Genomic DNA, 21,122 nt, shown 5'->3' with positions numbered 1-21,122 from the left:
GGGACCTTGGGAGCAGCTATCCTGGCCCTTGTTCACAAAGAGTTATTGACTGATAAGATCCTGGGTCCACTTCATCTAAGGATTTCTTGTTATATGAGATTAGAAATGTATTTATTGTTTCAGACCACATGAGGCAGGATGTTTTATTACTTGTAGCCCAGGGTTTCTTAACCTCTATGCTATTGACACCTAGGGCCAGATAATTCTTTGTTGTGGGGTGGTTGTGTGCATGGCAGGATGCCATGCCCTGGCCTCTGCCCCCTAGAGCCAATAGTCCTTCCCCCTCTCCCAGGTGTGACAACTCGAGTGTCTCTGGACATTACCAGTGTTTCCTGGGGATGGGGGCCAATGGCCCCCAGTTGAGCACCACTGTTGCAGCCAAAGGAGTGGTAAAGAATGTGAAGACCTTTTTATTCTGACCTCCGACGTTGCTGGAGAGCCCCAGGAGGGCAAAAATCACTGCCTATGTCCCCGCCCCAGAGGTGTTGCAAGGATCAAAGTGAGATCAGGTGTGTGAGAAAAGCAAACACACACAAAGCGTTACTAACCATTACCCGTCTTTGATGCTGCTGATGCGTTGATAGCAATGTTGTAGTTTCCATTTATTCTTAGATTTCATAGGCAGAGATGTTTAACTTAACAGATGGCCAGCATGGATAGTGAATGGAATTTTCCCTCAGCAAAGGCAGAGCGGCTCATGAGACTTTCAGGCTTTTCCTTGCTTAGAAATTCTGGATTCTCACCCAATTCATCAATCCCAATTCTCAATCCCCAGTTCATCATCCCATAAAGCCAGAGGTGCTGAGACATTCTCCTGTTAACACCTGCATTAAACACCGTCTTTACTTACGAAACATATTTTCACAGATGAAGAGACAGATTCCTATTTAGCCGCTGAAGAGAGGTCGACGCCCTCGGCTCACACATCTGCAGATTTAAGACCCACAGAGTCAGGGGACCCTGAACAACCTCTCATGTGTTTTGCTCCCCTTCCTAGAATCTGCTGACACATCAGGCCACTTTTCTTAGGAGCCCCTGACTACCAAAATCAGTGCCTTTGGATTCATCTCTTCTGGGAGAGTTCAGTGTCTTCTAAAGTGTTACAAAACGTACTTTGGGGCAAGAAGGTGTACACGAGGAGCTCGACTTTATAGAAAGGTCTGGAGGAGAACGGGGAGGGTGGGGACAGGAGAAGGGATGGGGCTGTGAAAGGGAGGCGTTGGATGCACCTGATCATTTATGTCATCGAATACTTGCCATGTGCTCGGCAGAGGGGCTGGTGTTGGAGTGGGGAGCAAAGGCCGTTAGGAGGCAGCTGCGGCCCTTGGGGGCCTCGTGATCTACTGAGGAATGTATGGAGGATATTGGGTCATTCCTGTAACATAGTCCCATATGGTATGGGGTAACTATCCCCAGGAACAGGAGAACTATCTTGATTTTGGCTCCCCCACCCCCACCCCTGCAACCCATGGGCTTTGAGGGACACTGACTCCCTTGCTGAGCCCAGAAGTAGAACACACAGACCATAATTTTTGTTTTAGGGGTTGGCATATTACAGTTTGAACCAGAGAGGGCATTTGTTGGGGGCCTCTAGGAAAAGACAGCTTCGTGTTTCTTTGGGGGAGAGGGCTGTGGCTTGCAAAAGCGATGCTGCAGCCCAGTTACTTCCACCAAGGAGTTAAGCTGAGGACTGACCCCATTCACAAAGAAAGACTGAGTCGAGAGAGCTGCCAGAAAATCAAGCTGGAGCCTTGCTCAAGCCACATCTGATCAACCTCTGGACTTTTTGGTAGTATGTGCTAATAACACCTCCTTATTATGTAAACTGATTTACACTGAGTTTTCTGATACTTTCATCATAAACTGTTCAAACTGGCACAGAATTTTGTACCAGGAAGGAGATGCTACAATGAACAAACCTTAAATGTGGATTAGTTAACAGACATTCAGGCGGACAGCAGCAAAGATGTCTCTATCAAACTAGGAAGATGGCGGCCGGGCACGGTAGCTCATGCCTGTAATGCACTTTGGGAGACTGAGGTGGGCGGATCACCTGAGATCAGGAGTTCAAGACCAGCCTGGTCAACATGGTGAAACCTTGTCTCTACTAAAAATACAAAAATTACCCGGGCGTGGTGGCGCACACCTGTAATCCCAGCTACTTGGGAGGCTGAGGCAAGAGAATCGCTTGAACCCAGGAGGCAGTGGTTGCAGTGAGCCAAGATCATGCCATTGCATTCCAGCCTGGGCAACAAGAGTGAAACTTCATCACAAAAACAAAACGAAACAAAACAAAAAACTAGGAAGATGGTAACCCTCATTTAACAAAATGGCCAGTTTTGCTGGCTTGCAGACCTAATGCTTATGGAGCCCATGATATTTCGAGGTCTTCCAGGAGATATTCAGGATGTTGGCTACTTCTGGCAGTCTTCATTAAGGTCCTAGGAGACTCAACTCCTGGGAGATGGTGGTCCATTTAAAAGTGGAGAGGGATGAAAATAGTTCTGCGAAGAGAGAGAGTCTTTTTGCCTGGGGCCTGCAATCTACAGTTGCAGGAAATTGATGAGCAAGTCCTGCTGTTTGCGGAAGCTGATTTATCTGGCTAAAGTTGGAGCACAGGCAACAAATGAGGCGACTTAAGCAAAAGCCATCTTCTCTTCCTTCTTTCGAGGTGGAGTTGGTGAGGCCGATCAGTGCCGGAGCAGCTCTTTCACCACTGTGAGGGGAGCCAAGCAAGAATAAAGCCAACACAAGGAGGGAATGCTGGAGAATCCCCAAGGAATGGAGCTGTGACCCATTGCCACCTGCAGGCTTTGGATTTCTAGAATGTGTTCTTTACGATTTGAGCCAGCGTGAAGAGTTTCTAGCGAGTTTACACTATTATAGAGTGTGATGAACACTGAAATAAAAGTATGACTAAAGTGTTGGGTGGTTAAGAGAGAAGGTGGGTTAATTAGCTAAGAGAAGCAAGTTGTTGCTTTAGGCATTTAGAATGGAGTGAGTTGGAAAGAACCCACTGCATTTCTTAATATTAAGCACACTATTTTCGTGGAAATTTATTCGACTCATCTGTGGCCATCATTAGGCTTCTCTTGGTCCATCCAGGTAGGAATGGATGTGTGAAGGCCTTAGTGGAGGCCAGTGCACCTGCATTTAGCAGACCCCAGGAAATGCTGGATGACGGAAGGCATTCTGCCATCTGTTGCTCCAGTCCCCTGGTGGGCTGAGGGAGTTCCCCATTGTCCGTGCACATTGGGAGCAGTCAGGTATCTGCTAATCCTCCTCTTTCCCCACTGCTGTCGCAGGAGATGGACCACATGTCTCCCAGGCTGAGAGCCTTCCTCTCTGAACCCATTGGAGAAAAGGATGTCTGCTGGGTGGATGGCATCAGCCATGAGCTCGCAATCAATTTGGTCACCAAAGGTATCAACAAGGTAATTCATTCTTTCTTACTTCTCTGACTTCTCTTCCCTACCTTTCTTCCCCTAGTCCTGCCAGATGGCAGTTCCTGCCACGTGTCCCTGTGAAGGGCCATCAGAGAGCAAAGCTGCTGCTTGGCGGGGTGCCACATGCTTTCATGCTATTGACCCCACATGCTCGGGCAGCCTCAAGGGCCTGCAGATGATGGGCACATACACACAGAATGGTTTCAGCTCAGTGCAGCTGGGCTGGGCATGATTCACTTGGTGTTCAAACACTCAGGGGTCAACAGAAGTAGGTCAGCCGCCGGGGTCTGAGGCGAACTGTCAGAATGGGTGATTTAGGTGCACTCCACACCCCCATGAAGGGACCCATGGCATCTCGCTTGCCCCTGCCAGGGCACCAGCCTGGCAATAGCAAGTGAAGAAACAGGAGCCTGTGGTCTACACCAGAGTGAGTTATTCTATGATGTCACTCTCAGCCCAAGAATGACCTCAAGGATATCCAGTGGAATTGGAATATCCAGTGGAATTGTTTGTTTTTATGGGGCTTTAAAAAAGCTGCTTAGGGCCGCAGGAGAGGATGAGACAGTCCCAAAGAAAACGCAAAGAGAGTGAGCATAGACAAGGCAGGCTGTGAACTCACAGAACACGGCATGTCCGGTCAGGAGAGGCACCAACTAGAGCTGTTGCTATTCGTTCTCCTCAGTGCCCCAAGTCAGTCTACCAGGCAGGACAGTGTTACAGAAACACCCAAAGAGGCTGCGAACTACTGCACACATGACCGATGACTAGTTTGGTTTGGATCTAAATCTGAACCGTGAGAGCCGTGGTTTTCTGATTACTCCACTGCTCTGCACTAGCAGTAAATACTCGGAATAACGCCCCAATCTGAGAGCCAGTTTAATGTCCAGTAGATGCTATCGTCAGAAACGGAAGCGCCCTATTGGATAGATAAGATTCTTTCCTTCCAGATGAAGGAGGGAGAACCATTCCCTAGGGAACAAATTTTAAATAAAAAAATTTGTGTACTTTTATTATTTATTAATTTATTTATTTAAGACAGGGTCTCACTCTGTTGCTCAGGCTGGAGTGCAGTGGTGCCATCTCCGCTGACTACAACCTCTGCCTCCCAGTCTCAAGCGATCCTCTCACCTCAGCCTCCCATGTAGCTGGGACTACAGGTGTGTGCCACCACGCCTGGTTAATTTTTTGTATTTCTTGCAGAGACAGGGTTTTGGCATGTTGCTCAGGTTGGTCTCAAACTCCTGGACTCATGTGATCCATGCACCTCAGCCTCCCGAAGTGCTGGAATTATAGGTGTGAGCCATCAGGCCCAGCAAAAATTCCTTTTTTTAAAAAAGAAATAATTTTTCTTTTTACTTTCCTGTTGTGATGTAACATACCTAGGAGAATATGTGTTGATAAAAAGGGTACAGATCAATGAATTTTTACACATATATGTACACTCATGTACCCACTACCCAGGTCTAGCAATCAGATGTCTCCAAAATTCCAGGTGGTTCTCTTGTGCCTCTTCTTGGCCAAGGCTATCCCCTATCCTTAGAGGTAACCACTCTTCTGATGTCGAACACTATTGATTAAATGTGTGCATAATTGTGGGGTTTTTTTTGTTGTTGTTCAGCTATACTCATTATTTTAAAAATGTTTTTATTAAGGTATAATTGACATACATACAGTAAATTTCACCCTTTGTAGTACATAGTTCTAAGAGTTTTGATACATGCATGCAGTGATGCAGCTGCTACCATAGTCAAGACACAGAGCAATCCCATTACTCAAAATACTCATTCCCTTGTGCTCTTCATATTCACCAGCCTCAGTCCCTGGCAACCACTGGTTTATTTTCTGTCTCTGTAGTGTTGCCTTTTCCAGTTTAAGTCTGTGTGTACGAATAGCTTAACTGTGTTTTAAATGAGGATTATAGGTGGGTGGGTTTTAGAACAAAAAATGAATGAATAATGGAAAAATGTCAGGCATCTGAAAACTTGCCTGTAGAGTCAGGGCTGTGGGGATGGTTTGTCTGTGTACAGCCGGGTCCCTGGAGATGTGCTCCTCTTGTGTCCATGACCTCCTGGCCAGTGCAGTGAGCACTTTCCTAGAGCTGCTAATTTTAGGCACTGGCACTGAGGCCGTCACCTGCATTCTTTGCTTTGAGCCGCCCACACCTGTGATTGAGATGAGGGTCCCTCTCTCCGCTTTACCAATGAGGAGACAAGGGCTCCGCGGAGTAGTGCCTTGTCCACTCCCAGGTGAGGACTGGAGCAACCGTGGATTGTACCATCGCAAATTGCACAAGAAGATCCATGGCCAGGTGGTTATGCCCAGCAGGGAGGAGGCTTAGACTAAATTTGGCGGTGACACCCCGTATCAGGGTCTGGAGTCTGGCGGGGCCTGTAGTGAGACCCAGGAGGAGACCTAGATGTGGTCCCTCCAAGATGGGCAAGTGTTTCAGGGTGAGGACCCATCTGAAGTCAGGGCCAGCAATGACAGCATCCCGGGCGGGCAGATCCTGGCAAGACAGGGTTCTCAGATTCAGCCAATAAAGATGCCGGCTCTTGGTGGTTTTAATTTTGTTTTGGTTTTTTGTTTTGGTTTTTGTTTTGAGACAGTCTCATTGTATTGTCCAGGCTGGGGTGCAGTGATGTGATCTCAGTTCACTGCAACCTCCTCATCCTGGGCGCAGCTACCACCTCAGCTTGCCAAGTAGCTAGGACTAGAGGCATGCACCACCATGCCCAGCTAATTTTTGTGGGTTTTTTTGTTTGTTTGGTTTTGTTTTTTTTGTTTTTTTTTTTTGTAGAGACACAGTTTTGCCATGTTGTCCAGGCTGGTCTCAGCTCCTGGGCTCAAGTGATCCTCCCAAAGTGCTGGGATTACAGGCATGAGTCACCACGCCCGGCCTCTTGTATTTTCATACCTTGCCTGCAGGAGACCTAATCCTGGCACAGGGAGGGACATTTTTCTCCGCCTCACGCGACCTCCTGTCTTTGCTGGCTTCTGCCAAGGTGCAGCCATCACCCTCCCCTGCTCCCTGTCCCACCCCAGGCTGGGGCTCAGCCTGTTTCTTGGCTGTGCACAAAGCCACCTTGGGTTCCACCCTTGCTTATGACAGTGTTCCTGGCCTCATCCCACGGGCTGTGCTCTCTCAGCCCTTTCTGTACCCTCTCTGTGCACCTGCTGGAATGCAGGCCTGTGGGCCACCCTCACACTTACCTCCCTGGGCTCCTCACTCAGCCGTCGGCTCTCTCCAGAGACCTCAGGGTGCTAGATGCCCTGGGGGAGATGAGACAGTACCACGCCCCCTCCCCCGACTTATCCGGATGTCCTGTCACCTCTCTGGGAGTCCCCTTCTCAAACTCTTACCAACCCCTACATTGAGTACCTTCTCCATTCCTCCTCTCACACAGGTCTTTCAGCTTTTTTTAATGGAAGATGTGGGGTGCCGGGAGGGGACTGTTCTTACTGCCTGTCCCCATTTTCCCCAGAGCTTTAGTTTATGGCATAAACTGGTCTCTGGCTCCTGGTTTAAGTCAGGACTTTCAAAACTATTGATTCTGCCATGCATCTACCTAAGCCTCTTCGGGAGCTTAAAAGCCACATGTGATGGCCTTCTTATGGGTGTTTTGTATCTGCCCTTCCCAGGGGCAATCAGCTGTGGTCTGAGGATCTAGATCCAGACAGCGGCCGCAGGTGCCTGTGCCCTCGTCCAAACTGAGATGTACTAGAAATATAAAACATACCTTGCAGTGTTAAAGACTTAGCCTGAAAAAGGAACGTAAAATAGCTCGTCCGTAATTATTTTATTGATTACATGTTGAAATGATAATATTTTGGAAATATGAGAGAAAATATGTTATTAGAATGAATTTCACCTGTTTCCTTCTCCTTTTTTACTGTGGCTACTAGGAAAATCAAAATCACGTATGTGGCTAACTCATTTATTTCTGCTGGACAGCACCGCTCTAGATGAAAGAGCGAAAGAGCTGTAAGGGAGAAAGGAAACAGATAATTAATGGTGCACATGACAATGAGGCTCGCTGTGCCTGGCCCTAGCTCTGTCTTGTATTCTCCGTCCCCCCACCCCATCCCTGACCCCTATACTACAGCCAGACTGTCTGCGAACCACCCTCCTGCTAACCTGCAGCCTCTCTTGAAACAGGTTTTGATCCCCTTCAAGACCCTACTCACAGCCCACCTCCCCTGGGAAGCCTTCTTTCTGCCACCCCACCCAACAGGGTCCTTTTTCTGAGCAGTTTGGGTTTTTGGTGGGAGCCCCTTGTTGTGACATCTGACAAAAGGTCTACTCTAGCTGGGCATGGTGACTCGCGCCTGTAATCCCAGCACTTTGGGAGGCCAAGTCAGGTAGATCACTTGAGGTTAGGAGTTCGAAACCAGCCCGGCCAACGTGGTGAAACCCCGTTTCTACTAAAACTACAGAAATTAACTGGGTGTGATGGCGCATGCCTGTAGTCCCAGCTACTTCGGAAGCTGAGGTGGGAGGATCACTTGAACCCAGGACACAGAGGTTGCAGTGACCTGAGATTGTACCACTGCACTCCAGTCTGGGTGACAGAGGGAGACTCCATCTGAAAATAAAATAACATAACATAACATAACATAACATAACATAACATAACATAACATAACATAAAACATAACATAAGATAAAATAAAATAAAATAAAATAATAAAGGTCGACTCTAGTTTTTCTGCACATGCCCCAAGAGTCCACAAAATGTTAGAGGCACAACTTGCCTCTGCTTTTCTCCCTAAGTTCCTTGGAGGCAGAGGATGGGTCTGTGTTCTTCGTACTTCTCTTCTCCCTGTGAAAACCCCACTTAGGGGTAGGTGAACTTCCAGACATCCCCTGAATGCAGAACTGTGGGGCAGGGCCCTGTGCTTGAGTTCTCCCACAGTGCAGAAGTAAGTTTAGCATCGCAGAGAATCTGGTTTGGTTCAATGCTCTTTGCAGACGCTATAAAGCCATATCCTTGAGCCTAAATCTTCCTCCTAGGAGCTGCCTGGAGGATGAGACTGGAGGAAACAGAAGCAACACTTGGCATTTGCTTCATGTCAAGCACCTCTAAGTGCATTACATATATTTATCTCATTGAATTGTAAAAAACAATCCTACAAGGTACACTATTTCATTTCCATTTTCCTGATTAGAAAGTGGAGGCACATAGAGACCACATGTGGATTGCTCAAGATCACACGGGGTGAAAGAGATGAAATTTGAATCTGGGCGGATAGGCTGCAGGGTCGGGACACTAAGCCATTGTGCCCTCTGCCCCTGAAACTGAAACTGAGGAAGGTGTTTCTCACCTGGCTGCTCTTACCTCCTTACCGGCGAGGCTCTGCTCTCCCTCGCCCTCACCTCCTTGCCTGCGAGGCTCTGCTCTCTCTCGCCTTCACCTCGCTACCTGCGAGACTCTGCTGTCCCTCGCCCTCACCTCCTTACTGGCGTAGCTTGCTCTGCTCTCTCTCGCCCTCACCTCCTTATCGGCGAGGCTCTAGTTTCCCTCCCCCTCACCTCCTTACCTGAGAGGCTTGCTCTGCTCTCTCTCGCCCTCACCTCCCTACAGGTGGGGCTCTGCTCTCTCTCGCATGTCTGCCTGCAGCCAACCGTAGCCCCAACTCTAGACTCTCCGTGCTCAGGGACTTTCCATCTCCTCCCTCCGTTGCTTCGTGGCCATTGGTGGACAGGAGCGAGACCGAGTTCAGGACCAGAAGGCCCCAGCGTGGCCAGGCCCTGCCTCCATCATGTCCCCAGGTCTCCACAGCGAAGACTCTGAAGGCTCCAACTCCTTTCTGTCCACTCTGCTGGGTGAGCGGTGAGGCGCTGTGCTCCACTGACTGGTGTCTGAGCCCCACAAGGGGCCAGTCACGTAAGTTTGGGGTTTTTCTGCCTAGGGTTGCCAGATCAAATACAAGGTGTGCAGTTAAATTTAAATTTCAGATAAACAAATAATTTTCTTAGTGTAAAATTAAAAGACAGGGAAGAGGAAGAAGGGGTAAACATTCCCTGAAGTGAGGGTTCACACTAAAGACAAAGAGTTTAAGCCGGGCGGGGTAGCTCATGCCTGTAATCCCAGCACTTTGGGAGGATCACTTGAGGTTAGGAGTTCAAGACCAGCCTGGCCAACATGGTGAAATCCCGTCTCTACAGAAAATACAAAAATTAGCCAGGCATGGTGGCGTATGCCTGTAATCCCAGCTACTTGGGAGACTGAGGCAGGAGAATCACTTGAACCTGGAAGGTGGAGGTTGCAGTGAGCTGCGATCGTGCCACTGCACTCCAGCCTGGGCGATAGAGTGAGACTCCATCTCCAAGAAAGAAGAAGAAGAAGGAGAAGGAGAAGAAAAAAAGAAAAAAAAACAAGAGTTTAAACCTGAAATGACATGAAGACCTAGGCGACTGGCGAGAGAGAATCAGAGAAAATTGTGTCACTGCACCATGGAGTCTTGTGGAGTCCGTTCAGCACAGGTGCTCAGGACCTGCGGACTTGGGCAGAGGGCATTGTAAGCAGCTAGAAAACAAGAGAGGGCCGAGACAGCTTATCTCTGTTTGACAAGGCCCGGCATTATGGTAAGGACTGAGCATTTTAATGAGTGTGGATCTCGGCCAGCTATTTAATTTTTAGGGCCCACTGTAAAATGAAAATGTGAGACCTCTAGTTCAAATTTATTAGGAGGTGTGGTGGCACGTGCTTGTAGTCCCAGCTACTCGGGAGGCTGAGGTGGGAGGATCATTTAAGCCCAGGAATTTATGGTTGCAAAGAGCTACTGCAAAGAGCTACTGAACTCTAGCCTGGGTGATGGAATGAGATCCCGTCTCTTAGGAAAAAAAAAAAAAAAAAAGTAGGCCAGGCACAGTGGCTCAAGCCTGTAATCGCAGCACTTTCGGAGGCCGAGGCAGGCGGATCACGAGGTCAGGGGATCGAGACCATCGTGGCTAACATGGTGACACCCCGTCTCTACTAAAAATACTAGAAATTAGCCAGGCATGGTGGCGCATGCCTGTAATCCCAGCTACTTGGGAGGCTGAGGCAGGAGAGTCACTTGAACCTGGGAGGCAGAGGTTGCAGTAAGCCAAGATCGTGCCACTGTACTCCAGCCTGGGTGACAGAGGGAGACTCCATTTAAAAAGAAAAAAAAAGAAAGAAAGAAAAGTATTTCATAAGAAAAAAAAAAAAGAAATTTAGCAAAAATTTCAAGATGCCAAGAGCCGAGTGGTAAACCAGCTGGGGGGCTCTTAGCACCTGGCGCTGTGTGAAAACATGGCTCAGATGCAAGGGAACCCAACCCTGGCATAGGCTCAAACTGCTGCTGTTTAGCAAGGAGTGGGCACTGCAAACTGGAGGGTGATTCCTCCCCTGCTTGGGGGCCGGCCCCTGGAGGAACCTCACTGTTTGCACTTGGAGTTGAGGGGCATCCTGCCCTTGAGCCCCCATCCTTTATTTTGTTTGTTTCGAGACAGAGTCTCACTCTGCTGCCCGGGCTGGAGTGCAGTGGCACAATCTCGGCTCACTGCAACCTCCGACTCCCGGGTTCTCCTGCCCCAGCCTCCCAAGTAGCTGGGATTACAGGCGCCTGCCACCATACCGGGCTAATTTTTGTATTTTTAGTAGAGACAGGGTTTCACTATGTTGGCCAGGCTGGTCTTGAACTCCTGACCTCAGGTGATCTGCCCGCTCAGCCTCCCACAGTGCTGGGATTACAGGCGTGAGCCCCCGTGCCTAACTGAGCCCCTCATCTTACTGCTGCAGGAAGGAATGTACTTCCCTGGCTTGGCCATGGCCATGGCCACTGTACAGGGTGGTAGGACAGGGACATCTGCTCAGGGTTTCTGTGTTTCTATGTCACCCCTCCCACCCCAGTAACTGAATTCTGGGGAGCTCTGGCCCACAGAGGGAAAGGGGCAGCATCTTTTCTCCTTGATTAGGGGGCTTTCTGGAGCTGGGGGAGAAACCAAGCGGGCATCTGGCAGGACCATGATGGGAGCCCATGACTCCAGCTTCCCTGGGGAGCAGGGTGAAGTGCTCAGGGATGAAGGGAGAAGGGAAGTCAACTTTCCCTCCTGGACGATGCCACAGGGAGACAGGAGAGAAAACTGAGGAGGGAGTGTCAGGTTGCCACTTGGCTCCAGAGGCTGCAAGATGGGGCCCTTCTTCCTGTAGCATTCCTGGAGGGTTTGCCCAGGGTCCACATGTTCCCAGGATCCTTGCTGCTGAGCCTGTGGGTACGTGGAGGCTCTCACTAACAGGCCAGCTGATGCTGGCAGTGCCACTTCTAAAATGGGCAGGGGATGCATTAGCCTCCAGGCCAGACTGCAGACAGCTGGGACATGCAAGAATAGTGCAGAAGAAAACAGGAGACTTAGTGCCTCACCTGGGGAATGAGACGGGTGAGTGCATATGAGGATCAGGTGGATTAAAACATGTCAGGTGTCTAGCAGCATGTGGCCGACAGCAGTGCTAAAAAGTGCTACTTAGCATTAATCATTATTATTAAGTATTATCATGAACGTTTCTCTTTATGGAGAAAGCTTTGTGTAAACCACTTACTATTAATTATTGTTAATCGTTATCAATGTTCTCTCTCCTTGGACACAGCTCTATGTCTCTTGTTTCTGTTACCTTCCCCTTGGCATCTCCCACACCTACATCTACTGGCTCAATTAACACTTAATAAATGTTACTTTTCAAAAACATTAATTTAAATACATCTCAGTAAAATGAACCATTCAAAATGGGAGGATACTGATAAAGTAAAATGAGATCATGCCAAGCAACTAAATTGCTTTTTAAAAAAAGATTAAAGTAGCAGTTCAAAATCACCACAAAAACCTGGCTTTTTTCTCTTGTCAACAACTGGACCATGACTAAAAATAAAACCCCCCAAATTCAATGCTTGGGTATATTTTATGACTGAGATTCAGCTTTTAGTTAATTTCTCTTCTTAAAAAATATGCTGTTTTTGGTTAAGATGAGCATAACTTAGTTTTACATAACTAAAAGTAAACAGACACCAGTGGGTTTTCCTGGAAAGGGCCCAGAACTCGGGCATGGGTGGACGCTGGTTCTCGTTGGTTCCAGGCTGGAGAGCCCCCAAAACCAGCCCTGAGAGATGGGTGTTTAATGTGACTTGAGATCTCCAGCCTCCACCATTTAGTGACTTGGCTCGTTTCTGGCTACGTGGCCTTGGGAATTCCCTTCCTCCATGTGGTCCTTGTGCCTTGTCAATAATGCTGTAATAAAACTATAAAAAATGAATTAGAAGGCTTGGGGGCAAGTATTAATAGCTAGAAAGCTTGAGAATGCCATAGAAATATAAATCATGGTGCACTGAATGTGTATCTTCCATGTATTTTTTATCCATAGAGACTCGGGGGGGGGGGAAGGTGGACAAGGTTTAGCATGTTTTAAACCTTCTATGCTCCTCCTACAGGGCTACAGCTCCCAGTATGAGAGAGGAATTTACATTTTTTGAATGCCTTCCCATTTAATTCACTTAATTTAATTTGCAGAGCACACCATGTGCCTTAGGTAGGTGCAGAAACTGAGATCCAGGTTCTGTGGGTTCTTACTTCAGGTTACATGAGTTGCCTGAGATCACACAGGTGGTTTGCAAAAACAAATCGATGCTAAGATGCCATTCATCTGTCAGCCGCATGTGCAGTGGTTCTCAGCCCAGGGAGATTTTGCCCCCAAGGGGACGTTTGGCAATGTTTGGAGATGGTTATGATTGTCACTGCTTGGGTGGGGGAGGGAGGGTGTCACTGACATGGGTAGAGATCAGGGGTGCTGCTGAACATCCTGCAATGCACAGGACAGCCCCCCATAACATTTCTAGCATTGTCCAAAATACGAATAGTGCCGAGGTTTAGAAACCCTGTGCTATGGGCGCAGTGGCTCACGCCTGTAATCCCAGCACTTTGGGAGGCCAAGGCAAGTGGATCACCCGAGGTCAGGAGTTCGAGACCAGCCTGGCCAACATAGCAAAACCCTGTCTCTACTAAAAATATGAAAATTAGCTGGGCATGGTGGCGGGCACCTGTAATCCCAGCTACTTGGGAGGCTGAGGCAGGAGAATCGCTTGAAACTGGAAGGTGGAGGTTGCAGTGAGCTGAGATGGCGCCACTGCATTCCAACCTGGTGACAGAGCAAGACTCTGTCTTAAAAAAGGAAACAAAAGAAAAGAGAAGAAACCCCGTGCTAAACAATTGCAGAAGTAGTGGGGCGGGAACGTCTCTTACTCTGTCTGGGCTATGTATGTGTTTCTAAGAGAAATGCTTCACTGGAGGTCTGAGTGTGCTAGGCCCTGGTTACTCAAACTGTTGTCCCTGGATCAGTAGCAGCCTGGAGCATGTTAGAAACGCAGGCCTCTCCCTGGACTTAGACTTCCAGAACCTGCATTTTAACAAGCTCCCACATGATTCATGTGCTTGTTAAAGTTCGAGGAGGGCAGGGTCTGATTCATTCCCGGCTGAACGGCCTGCAAACCAGCCCTGAGAGATGGGCATTTAACTTGTCCTTAGCTCTCACCGGGGCTAAGACCCATGCCAGGGCTTCAGGGACTGACAGGCTCCCTTGAATCTGCCCTGCTCCCCTTCCTTTGATTGTCACGTGAGCCCTGGTGATTGGGGAGGAAGAGCGCATCTGAACTGGCTTATGGTAACCTTTCCCGCTTTCCTCCCTGCCTCATCCCCTCCCCAGGCCTACATCCTGCTGGGACAATTCCTTCTGATGCACAAGAATGAAGCCGAGTTTCAGAGGTGGCTCATCTGCTGTTGTGGTGCCACTGAGTATGAGGCCCAGCAGAGTTCTAACTGCCTCAAGGAGTGGTGTGCCTGCTTCCTGTAGACACAAACCTCATCGCTGCCCCCCACCCCCTGGGGAAAATGACACCCTCTCCACCTATGCCCAGGCTCTGAGTCCTCATTTGTGTTTTTAATTGTAATGATACATTCCCATTATAAACAGTGGTTCAAGAACAGAAAACAGGACAAATGCAAGAGAAATGACTCCCAAACCCACCACCCAGAAACCCTAGTCACACCCCTTAGATGAATATCGTGTCAAATATCTTTCAGCAAAAAAATCTGTATGAAAAAATGGATAATTTTATTTAAAAACAGGAATTGCATTTTAAGTCAGTGTATTAGTGATCTATTGCTGCATAACAAATAATCCCAACGTGTAGCAGCTTCTCTAAACAAACAATGATGCTATCTCACAGGGTTTCTGAGGGTCAGGAACCTGAGAGTTGTCAGGAACCTGCCAGCTGATTCTGTCTCAGGGTCTCTCATGAGGTTACTCACTGTTGGCCCAGCAGCAGTCTGAAGGCTGGACCAGGGCTGGAGGACCCACCTCCAAGATGGCTGCCTCACATGGCTGCTGGCAAGACACCTTGGTTCCTCACCACGTGGGCCTTCCCATCAGGCTGCTCGTGGCATGGCATCTGGCTTCCCCCAAAGCTGGTAACTCAAGAGAGAGTGAGAGAGCAAGCAGGAAGCCACGGTGCCTTTTATGACCTTGTCTCTGACACATGCAGTAACACTTCTGCCTTATTCTATTTGTTAGAAGCAAGTCATTAAGTCCTCAAGGGAGGATAATGAAACATTCTTCAAATAATATGCATGCACATTTTTAAAATCACAGTTTCTTGAGGCCTCATTTACATATAGTAAAACTTACCCTTTTCAGGTGTGCATTCTATAAATTTTGACAAATTCACCACCATAATCAAGATGTGAAACACTGTCATTACCCCAGGAAGTTCCCTCGTGCCTCTCTGTAGTCATCGCTTCTCCCTTCCCAGCCCCTGGCAACCATGAATCTGTTTTCCATCCTTACAGCTTAGATTTTTCCAGGAAGTCATATGAATGGAATCGTATAATACATAACCTTTTCAGGTGGGCTTCTTTCACTTAGCATAATTCATCTGAGATTAGTCTATTATACAGGCTTTCTAAACTCAAAAAAGGTTTATTAGATGCTATTGGTGCCCAGCCCACATCCTTTTGGTATTTGTGTTCTGGTAGAGTCCAGTGACTTCCCCTAGCAAACACCTGAATATCTTCTGCCTGAGGGTCTCTCTGGCTAAAAAAGTGGGATCAGCCCACACATAGGGCAGAGGGAAAGTGGCAAGCAGTTAATGCCCAGTAGAGCCCACAGTGATGGGTGAACAATGATGGATAAATGTCCTAGCTTACCCTGCAGACAGGACAAACTCTGAGACAGTCTGTTTGAGCTCCCTAGTGGTATTGAACCCTAGTTTCCCACAGTGGTCACCTGCTCTTGAACAGCTCATACTTCTTTCCTTCCTTGTCTTATTTCCCCACTCCACTACCAGTGTTCTCTGGGATCATCCCCCTACTCCTACCCCTAGAAAATACTCAAATTTTAGATTCAGGTTCTGCTTCTGGGAGAACCCAACCTAAGACTAAAGTGTTGGAATTTAGTTTTATTTTAATGAGAGAAAAAATTGAAACTGAAAGAGTTGCTGAAATTTGATGGATTTTTTAAAATCTCTGAATGTAGTCATAAATTATTCGATTTCCTTTGAATTTCAGAATAATATTGAGGAAAACAGAGGTTAATATTATTAGGTTTGTTTTAAACTCTGGTTTTCAGCGAAAGATCATGTGATGGCTAATACTGAGTGCCAACTTGATTGGACTGAAGGGTGCAAAGTATTGATCCTGTGTGTGTCTGTGAGGGCATTGCTGAAGGAAATGAACATTTGAGTCAGTGGGCTCGGAAAGGCAGACCCACCCTTAATTTGAGTGGACACCATCTAATCAGCTGCCAGTGAGGCTAGAATATAAAGCAGGCAGAAAAACATGTAAAGACTAGACTGGCCTAGCCTCCCAGCCTACATCTTTCTCACGCTGGCTTTGTGCCCTCGAACATCGGATTCCAAGTTCTTCAGTTTTGGGACTCAGACTGACTCTCCTTGCTTCTCAGCTTGCAGACAGTCTATTGTGGGACCTTGTGATGATGTGAGTTAATAAACTCCCCTTTCTGTCCCTCTAGAGAACACTGACTAATACAGATGGTATGAATTCCTGCTATAAAGGTAAAAAGAAATTGATATTCATGATTCTTCTCTACTTTCTTCTCACTTTTATTGGCTTTATTATTACTTTTAATTTGTCAAGGTTTATAGCATTTACATTCTTCCCACAATTGTTTAGTCTTAGTTGTATATCTAAGAGCTTATCACCAATCCTTGTTAGTATCATTATTTTAAAGATCATATCTTTGTCATTCCTGAATTATTTATTTTGAAAATGTCTTCATTGGTTGACTTGCATCAGTGTATCTATCTGTCAGAATAGGCCAGGTTCTGCTTCTGTAACAAACATCCCCCACATCTCAGTGATTTATCCAACACAGATTGACTTCTCTCTCACGCTGTGTGTCTAGTACATGTCATCAGGGAGCTCTGTCTCTTGTAGTCACTCTGAGGCTTTGGTTAATGGAGATACCCTCTCAACACACACTTCCATGATTACCACGGTGGTGGGAAGGAGCCATGCTGAATTATATACTGTCTGTAAAAGCCTCTGTCTCAAAGTAATACATTCTATTTGCACTCACATTTCATTGACCAAAGGAAATCATATGGCCACACCTAACTCCAAAGGCGCAAGGTCCCTTCTGAATGCAGGAGAAGGGGGAACATTTAGTGGCAGCACTAATCAAGATCACTGTCATCAATTAAGTTTATAACTTTTTTGCTTGCTAATGTTTTCTTGAAAAAACAGAAACCAACCAAAGGTTATTATTTTTCTCCTGAAAGCCTTGCAGGTATTATGTTTAAGGTGATGAATATTTCCTAAATTTGTAAAGCGACTGGAATATTTCTACTGGAGTCTGTTAGCTCTTTCTAGCTCTGCTTTTCTTGCTCTCTCCAAGAAGAAACCAAAGAATCAAGAATTCCAGGAGAGCCAGTGTGGCCCAAAGATTTAAATAGCTTCCTCTTCTGAGAGCTCTGGGTCTCAACAGCCAGAAGCTTTCCTTTGCTACTTCTTGCATGGCCCACCCTTGGACTAATTCTTCACTGAAATAGTCATGGTATTTAGAGGTCACTAATTTTCTAAGACATGAGCTGGATGGCTCCAGGGAAGGGAAAGAGAGAGGTACCTTCATCTCTCAGTCTATTTCCACATGCCTCCAACATTGCTGAAATTCATCCTTCTAGCGGAGTTGATGTCCAGGATCATGTAGGAGGGCCAGGGAGCTGAGAAACCTGGAAGAGATGGGGCCCCCAAGACTGAAAAGCCTTTATAAGATGGACCCTATCACAGATATTGAAGACAAGAGTAGCTGTTCCCTATTTAGTGTAAACATCTTCCCAAAGGCACTAGGAACTTTCCCCATCAGTCTTTCATTCCCTGTGTTGATTTTTGTCATCCTTGTAGATAAAATTATTGTTCTAAATTCTTCCCTTCTCCCTGCATTCCCCATGTTTGTCATGTGACTTTGCAGTTCCTCCCACTAGAGGCAGAGTGTAACTCCCAGCTCCTTGACTTAGACTTGGCCATATTGACTTGCTTTGGACAATGGTATGTGGCCAAAGTGAAAGTATGCCAGTTCTGAGCCCCATCACTCATTTCTACTTGCTCTCTTGTGCCTCCAAGAGGAGAGCTACTCCCTTGTATAACTGCTGCCCCTTCAGCCTGGGCTTCAGAATGAAACCGGGTGAAGCTGACTGGAGCCAACCTGCTGCCTGGACCCAAGGCCAGCCAGCCCTGCAGCTTGATGCAAAGCCGCCCAACTGAGCCCAGCCTACATCAGCCAACCCTCAGCCAACTCATAGGTTTGTGAAGGAGAACAAAGGATTGCTATTTAAAGTCAGTGATGTTTGGGACAGTTGGTTATGCAGCAATAGCTAACTGATACATTCTTTATAGTCTAAAATGTCCTTACCCTGCCAAAGTGTGCCACATCGAAGGCCAACCCAACCTTTAGATGGAGAAGTAGCCTAGGGTGGGGTGAAAAACTTTGCTTCTGGAGCCAGCCAGGCATGGGTGTGAATTCCAGTCCTACCAATCCCTACCTTATCCTGGGTGAGCTACTTCAACCTTGCTGAGCCTCTGTCTCTTCATCTGTAAAACGAATCAAGAAAGTAACAACCCTGCCTTGCAAGGTGGATCAACAAAAATGCACATGTAGACCGGGCATAGTGGCTCACGCCTGTAATCCCAGCACTTTAGGAGGCTGAGGTGGGTGAATCACTTGAGGCCAGGAGTTCAAGACCAGCCTGACCAATATAGCGAAACCCTATCTTTACTAAAAATACAAAAATTAGCTGAGCATGGTGGCACATGCCTGTAATCCCAGCTACTCAAGAGGCAGAGGCAGGAGAATCACTTGAACCCAGGAGGTGGAGGTTGCAGGGAGCCGAGATCATGCCACTGCACTCCAGCCTGGGTGACAAAGCGAGATTCTGTCTCAAAAAAAAAAAAAAAAAAAAGAAAGAAAAAGAAAGCACATAAAGGATGAGGTGAATAGGAACATCATGAATGACCACTAACGGCTGTTTTCTTAGAGCTCTCTTTCCAGTCCTTGCCTCTTGCACTCTTGGTCCTCTCATGGCCCTTGGGAGAGAATTCAGAGCTGCGAGTTGAAAGGGAGCCGAGATATCCACTTATCCAAACTAGTCCAATTTTGTCCCACTATGTGAGTACTGGACACCGTACAGCTTAAGGACTATGCACTCTTTAATGGGCAGGTAAGAAATAGCAACAGATGACAATCAAGTTACCTCAGATTTTGACTATGGTGTTGTAGGGTCCCACTAGCCCACTGATCCCCAAATACATTTTGCAGTGTGCACAAGAGGAGTGGGCTTGCACACACACCCCCAGTCCTGCCAGTGGCACCTCTTCTGCTTCTCGGGGCCATCGATTATTTGGGAAAGGGTTAGTGCCTGAGAACATTTCTTAATTGTCACAGATTTGACCAGCTTCTTAAACTATAGATGAAATGTCTTCAAGGAAGAGGGATTGGATGCCTCTTCCTGGCCTAATATCTGTAGTTCGGAGGTATCCATGAATCAATCAAAGATTTTGATTAGGATTTACGGAGTGTGTGTGTATCCACAGGCGCTGTGAGAGAGGGAGGGGTAGTAAGTGTGAGTCTCTGGCTTCCAGGGGTGACTGACTGTGAGAATGCAGGGCCACGTGGCAAAGGGGTTGAGAGGTGTGTCTTCCTTTGGGCTTTCCCAGAAGCAGACCCTGAGACAAAGATCTGAGTGGAGGTGGTTGATTTGGGAGCTGCTACCAGGAAAGGGCAGGCAGGGGAGTGTGGCAAAGAGGGGAGGCAGCCAAAAAAGGTGATATCGCCACTCATCACAGCGGGCAACTGGTGCCCAGTCCTGCTGGCTGTCCTGGGAGCCAGTGTAGAACAAGCATTTGAAGCTACCCCACCCTCGGGTGTCTAAGCACCACTCTTGCCAGTCATTTGTGGAAGGCTGCTCCTGCAGGAAGTTCATTCCTCAGCGCCTGAGCCTGCTACCTGGGAAACGAACCTGTGAACAAGTGCTCAGGCAAAGAAATGCAGACCCTGGCAGTGGAAGATGGGCTGCCCCTGTCCTGAAGTAGCAAGGGGCTCTGAGGGACTGCCAGCCCCTGCCACAGGTGGCGTTTGGAATAGGACAGGCCTGGCTTTGAAAACAGAACCCACCCCTTCCCTCCCATTATGAGACCTTTGGAAAGCCACCCTCTCAGCCCAGCTGCCCAACTGTAGAATGGTGATAATAGCATCTGCTCAAGTGTTAGGAAGATTAAAATCCTTGTGCCCGGTAAATGCTTTATGCACAGTACATCTAAAAACCTACGTATTAAAAGGTGCCGCACTACTTTTAGCCAAATATGGGACCAACCTTAGTGCCCACTAGTGGATGAATGCATAGAGAAAATGTGGTATAGATACACCACGAAATATTATTCAGTCATCAAAATGAATGAAATCCTGTCACTGCAGCAACACGGATGGAAACGGAGGTCATTATGCTAAGTGAAATAAGCCAAGCACAGAATGACAAATATTGCATGCTCTCACTCACACATGTGGGAGCTAAGAACATGGATCTCATGGAAGGGGAGAATAGAACAATGGTTACCAGAGTCTGGGAAGGGGATGGGGGAGGTGGGGATGAAAAGATGTTGATGCATGGGTACAAAAATACAATGAGAAGGAATGAGACCTAAGTCAGTAGAGTGAATACAGTAAACAGTAATCTTCTATATATTTCAAAGTAGCTAGTAGTGAATAATCCAAATGTTCCCAGCATAACAAAAGACAAATGTTTAAGGTGATGGATATTTCAATTAAGGGTTATCAATCAGGGGATTTGATTATTATACGTTATATGAATGTATCAATATATCACATATGCCCTGAAAATACGTATGTCTATCATGTGTCAATAAAAAATAATCTTTAAAAATGTGCCGCACTGATTGTGTATTGTTATTTAAAGAAAGGAGAAACTGGTGCAGACCAGAGTGGTCAGGGGAGGCTCCTTATTGGAAATGACATTTAAGCTTCTGTTAAAAGGGGAGCCCAGGGGCTGGGTGATGGCTGGTGCCTGTAATCCCAGCACTTTGGGAGGCCAAGGCAGGGTTATTGCTTAAGGCCAGGAATTTCACACCAGCCTAGGCAA

At 47.2% G+C, this 21,122-nt stretch overlaps 1 protein-coding gene across 4 annotated transcripts in view; it reads left to right on the top strand.

The window, feature by feature from the left end:
* The window catches only part of BANF2 (BANF family member 2), a 36,378-nt gene extending 22,012 nt beyond the window's left edge, over positions 1-14,366 (top strand). For 3 of the 4 annotated variants that reach the window (XM_026456129.1, XM_023217976.1, XM_023217977.1), the window contains 2 exons: positions 3,306-3,434; positions 14,162-14,366. In XM_026456129.1, the coding sequence (XP_026311914.1) occupies positions 3,306-3,434; positions 14,162-14,308 (276 nt within the window). In that variant the 3' untranslated portion in view covers positions 14,309-14,366. Of the gene's footprint in view, positions 1-997; positions 1,159-3,305; positions 3,435-14,161 lie in introns of all 4 variants that reach the window. The other variant, XM_023217975.1, reaches the window with a different exon arrangement.
* The last annotated feature ends 6,756 nt before the right edge of the window (positions 14,367-21,122 follow it).

Source organism: Piliocolobus tephrosceles, chromosome 20 (assembly GCF_002776525.5).
Source record: "Piliocolobus tephrosceles isolate RC106 chromosome 20, ASM277652v3, whole genome shotgun sequence".
Taxonomy (NCBI): Eukaryota; Metazoa; Chordata; class Mammalia; order Primates; family Cercopithecidae; genus Piliocolobus; species Piliocolobus tephrosceles.
Note: the sequence above shows the minus strand (reverse complement) of the source record. Positions and strands in the feature narration are given on the sequence as shown.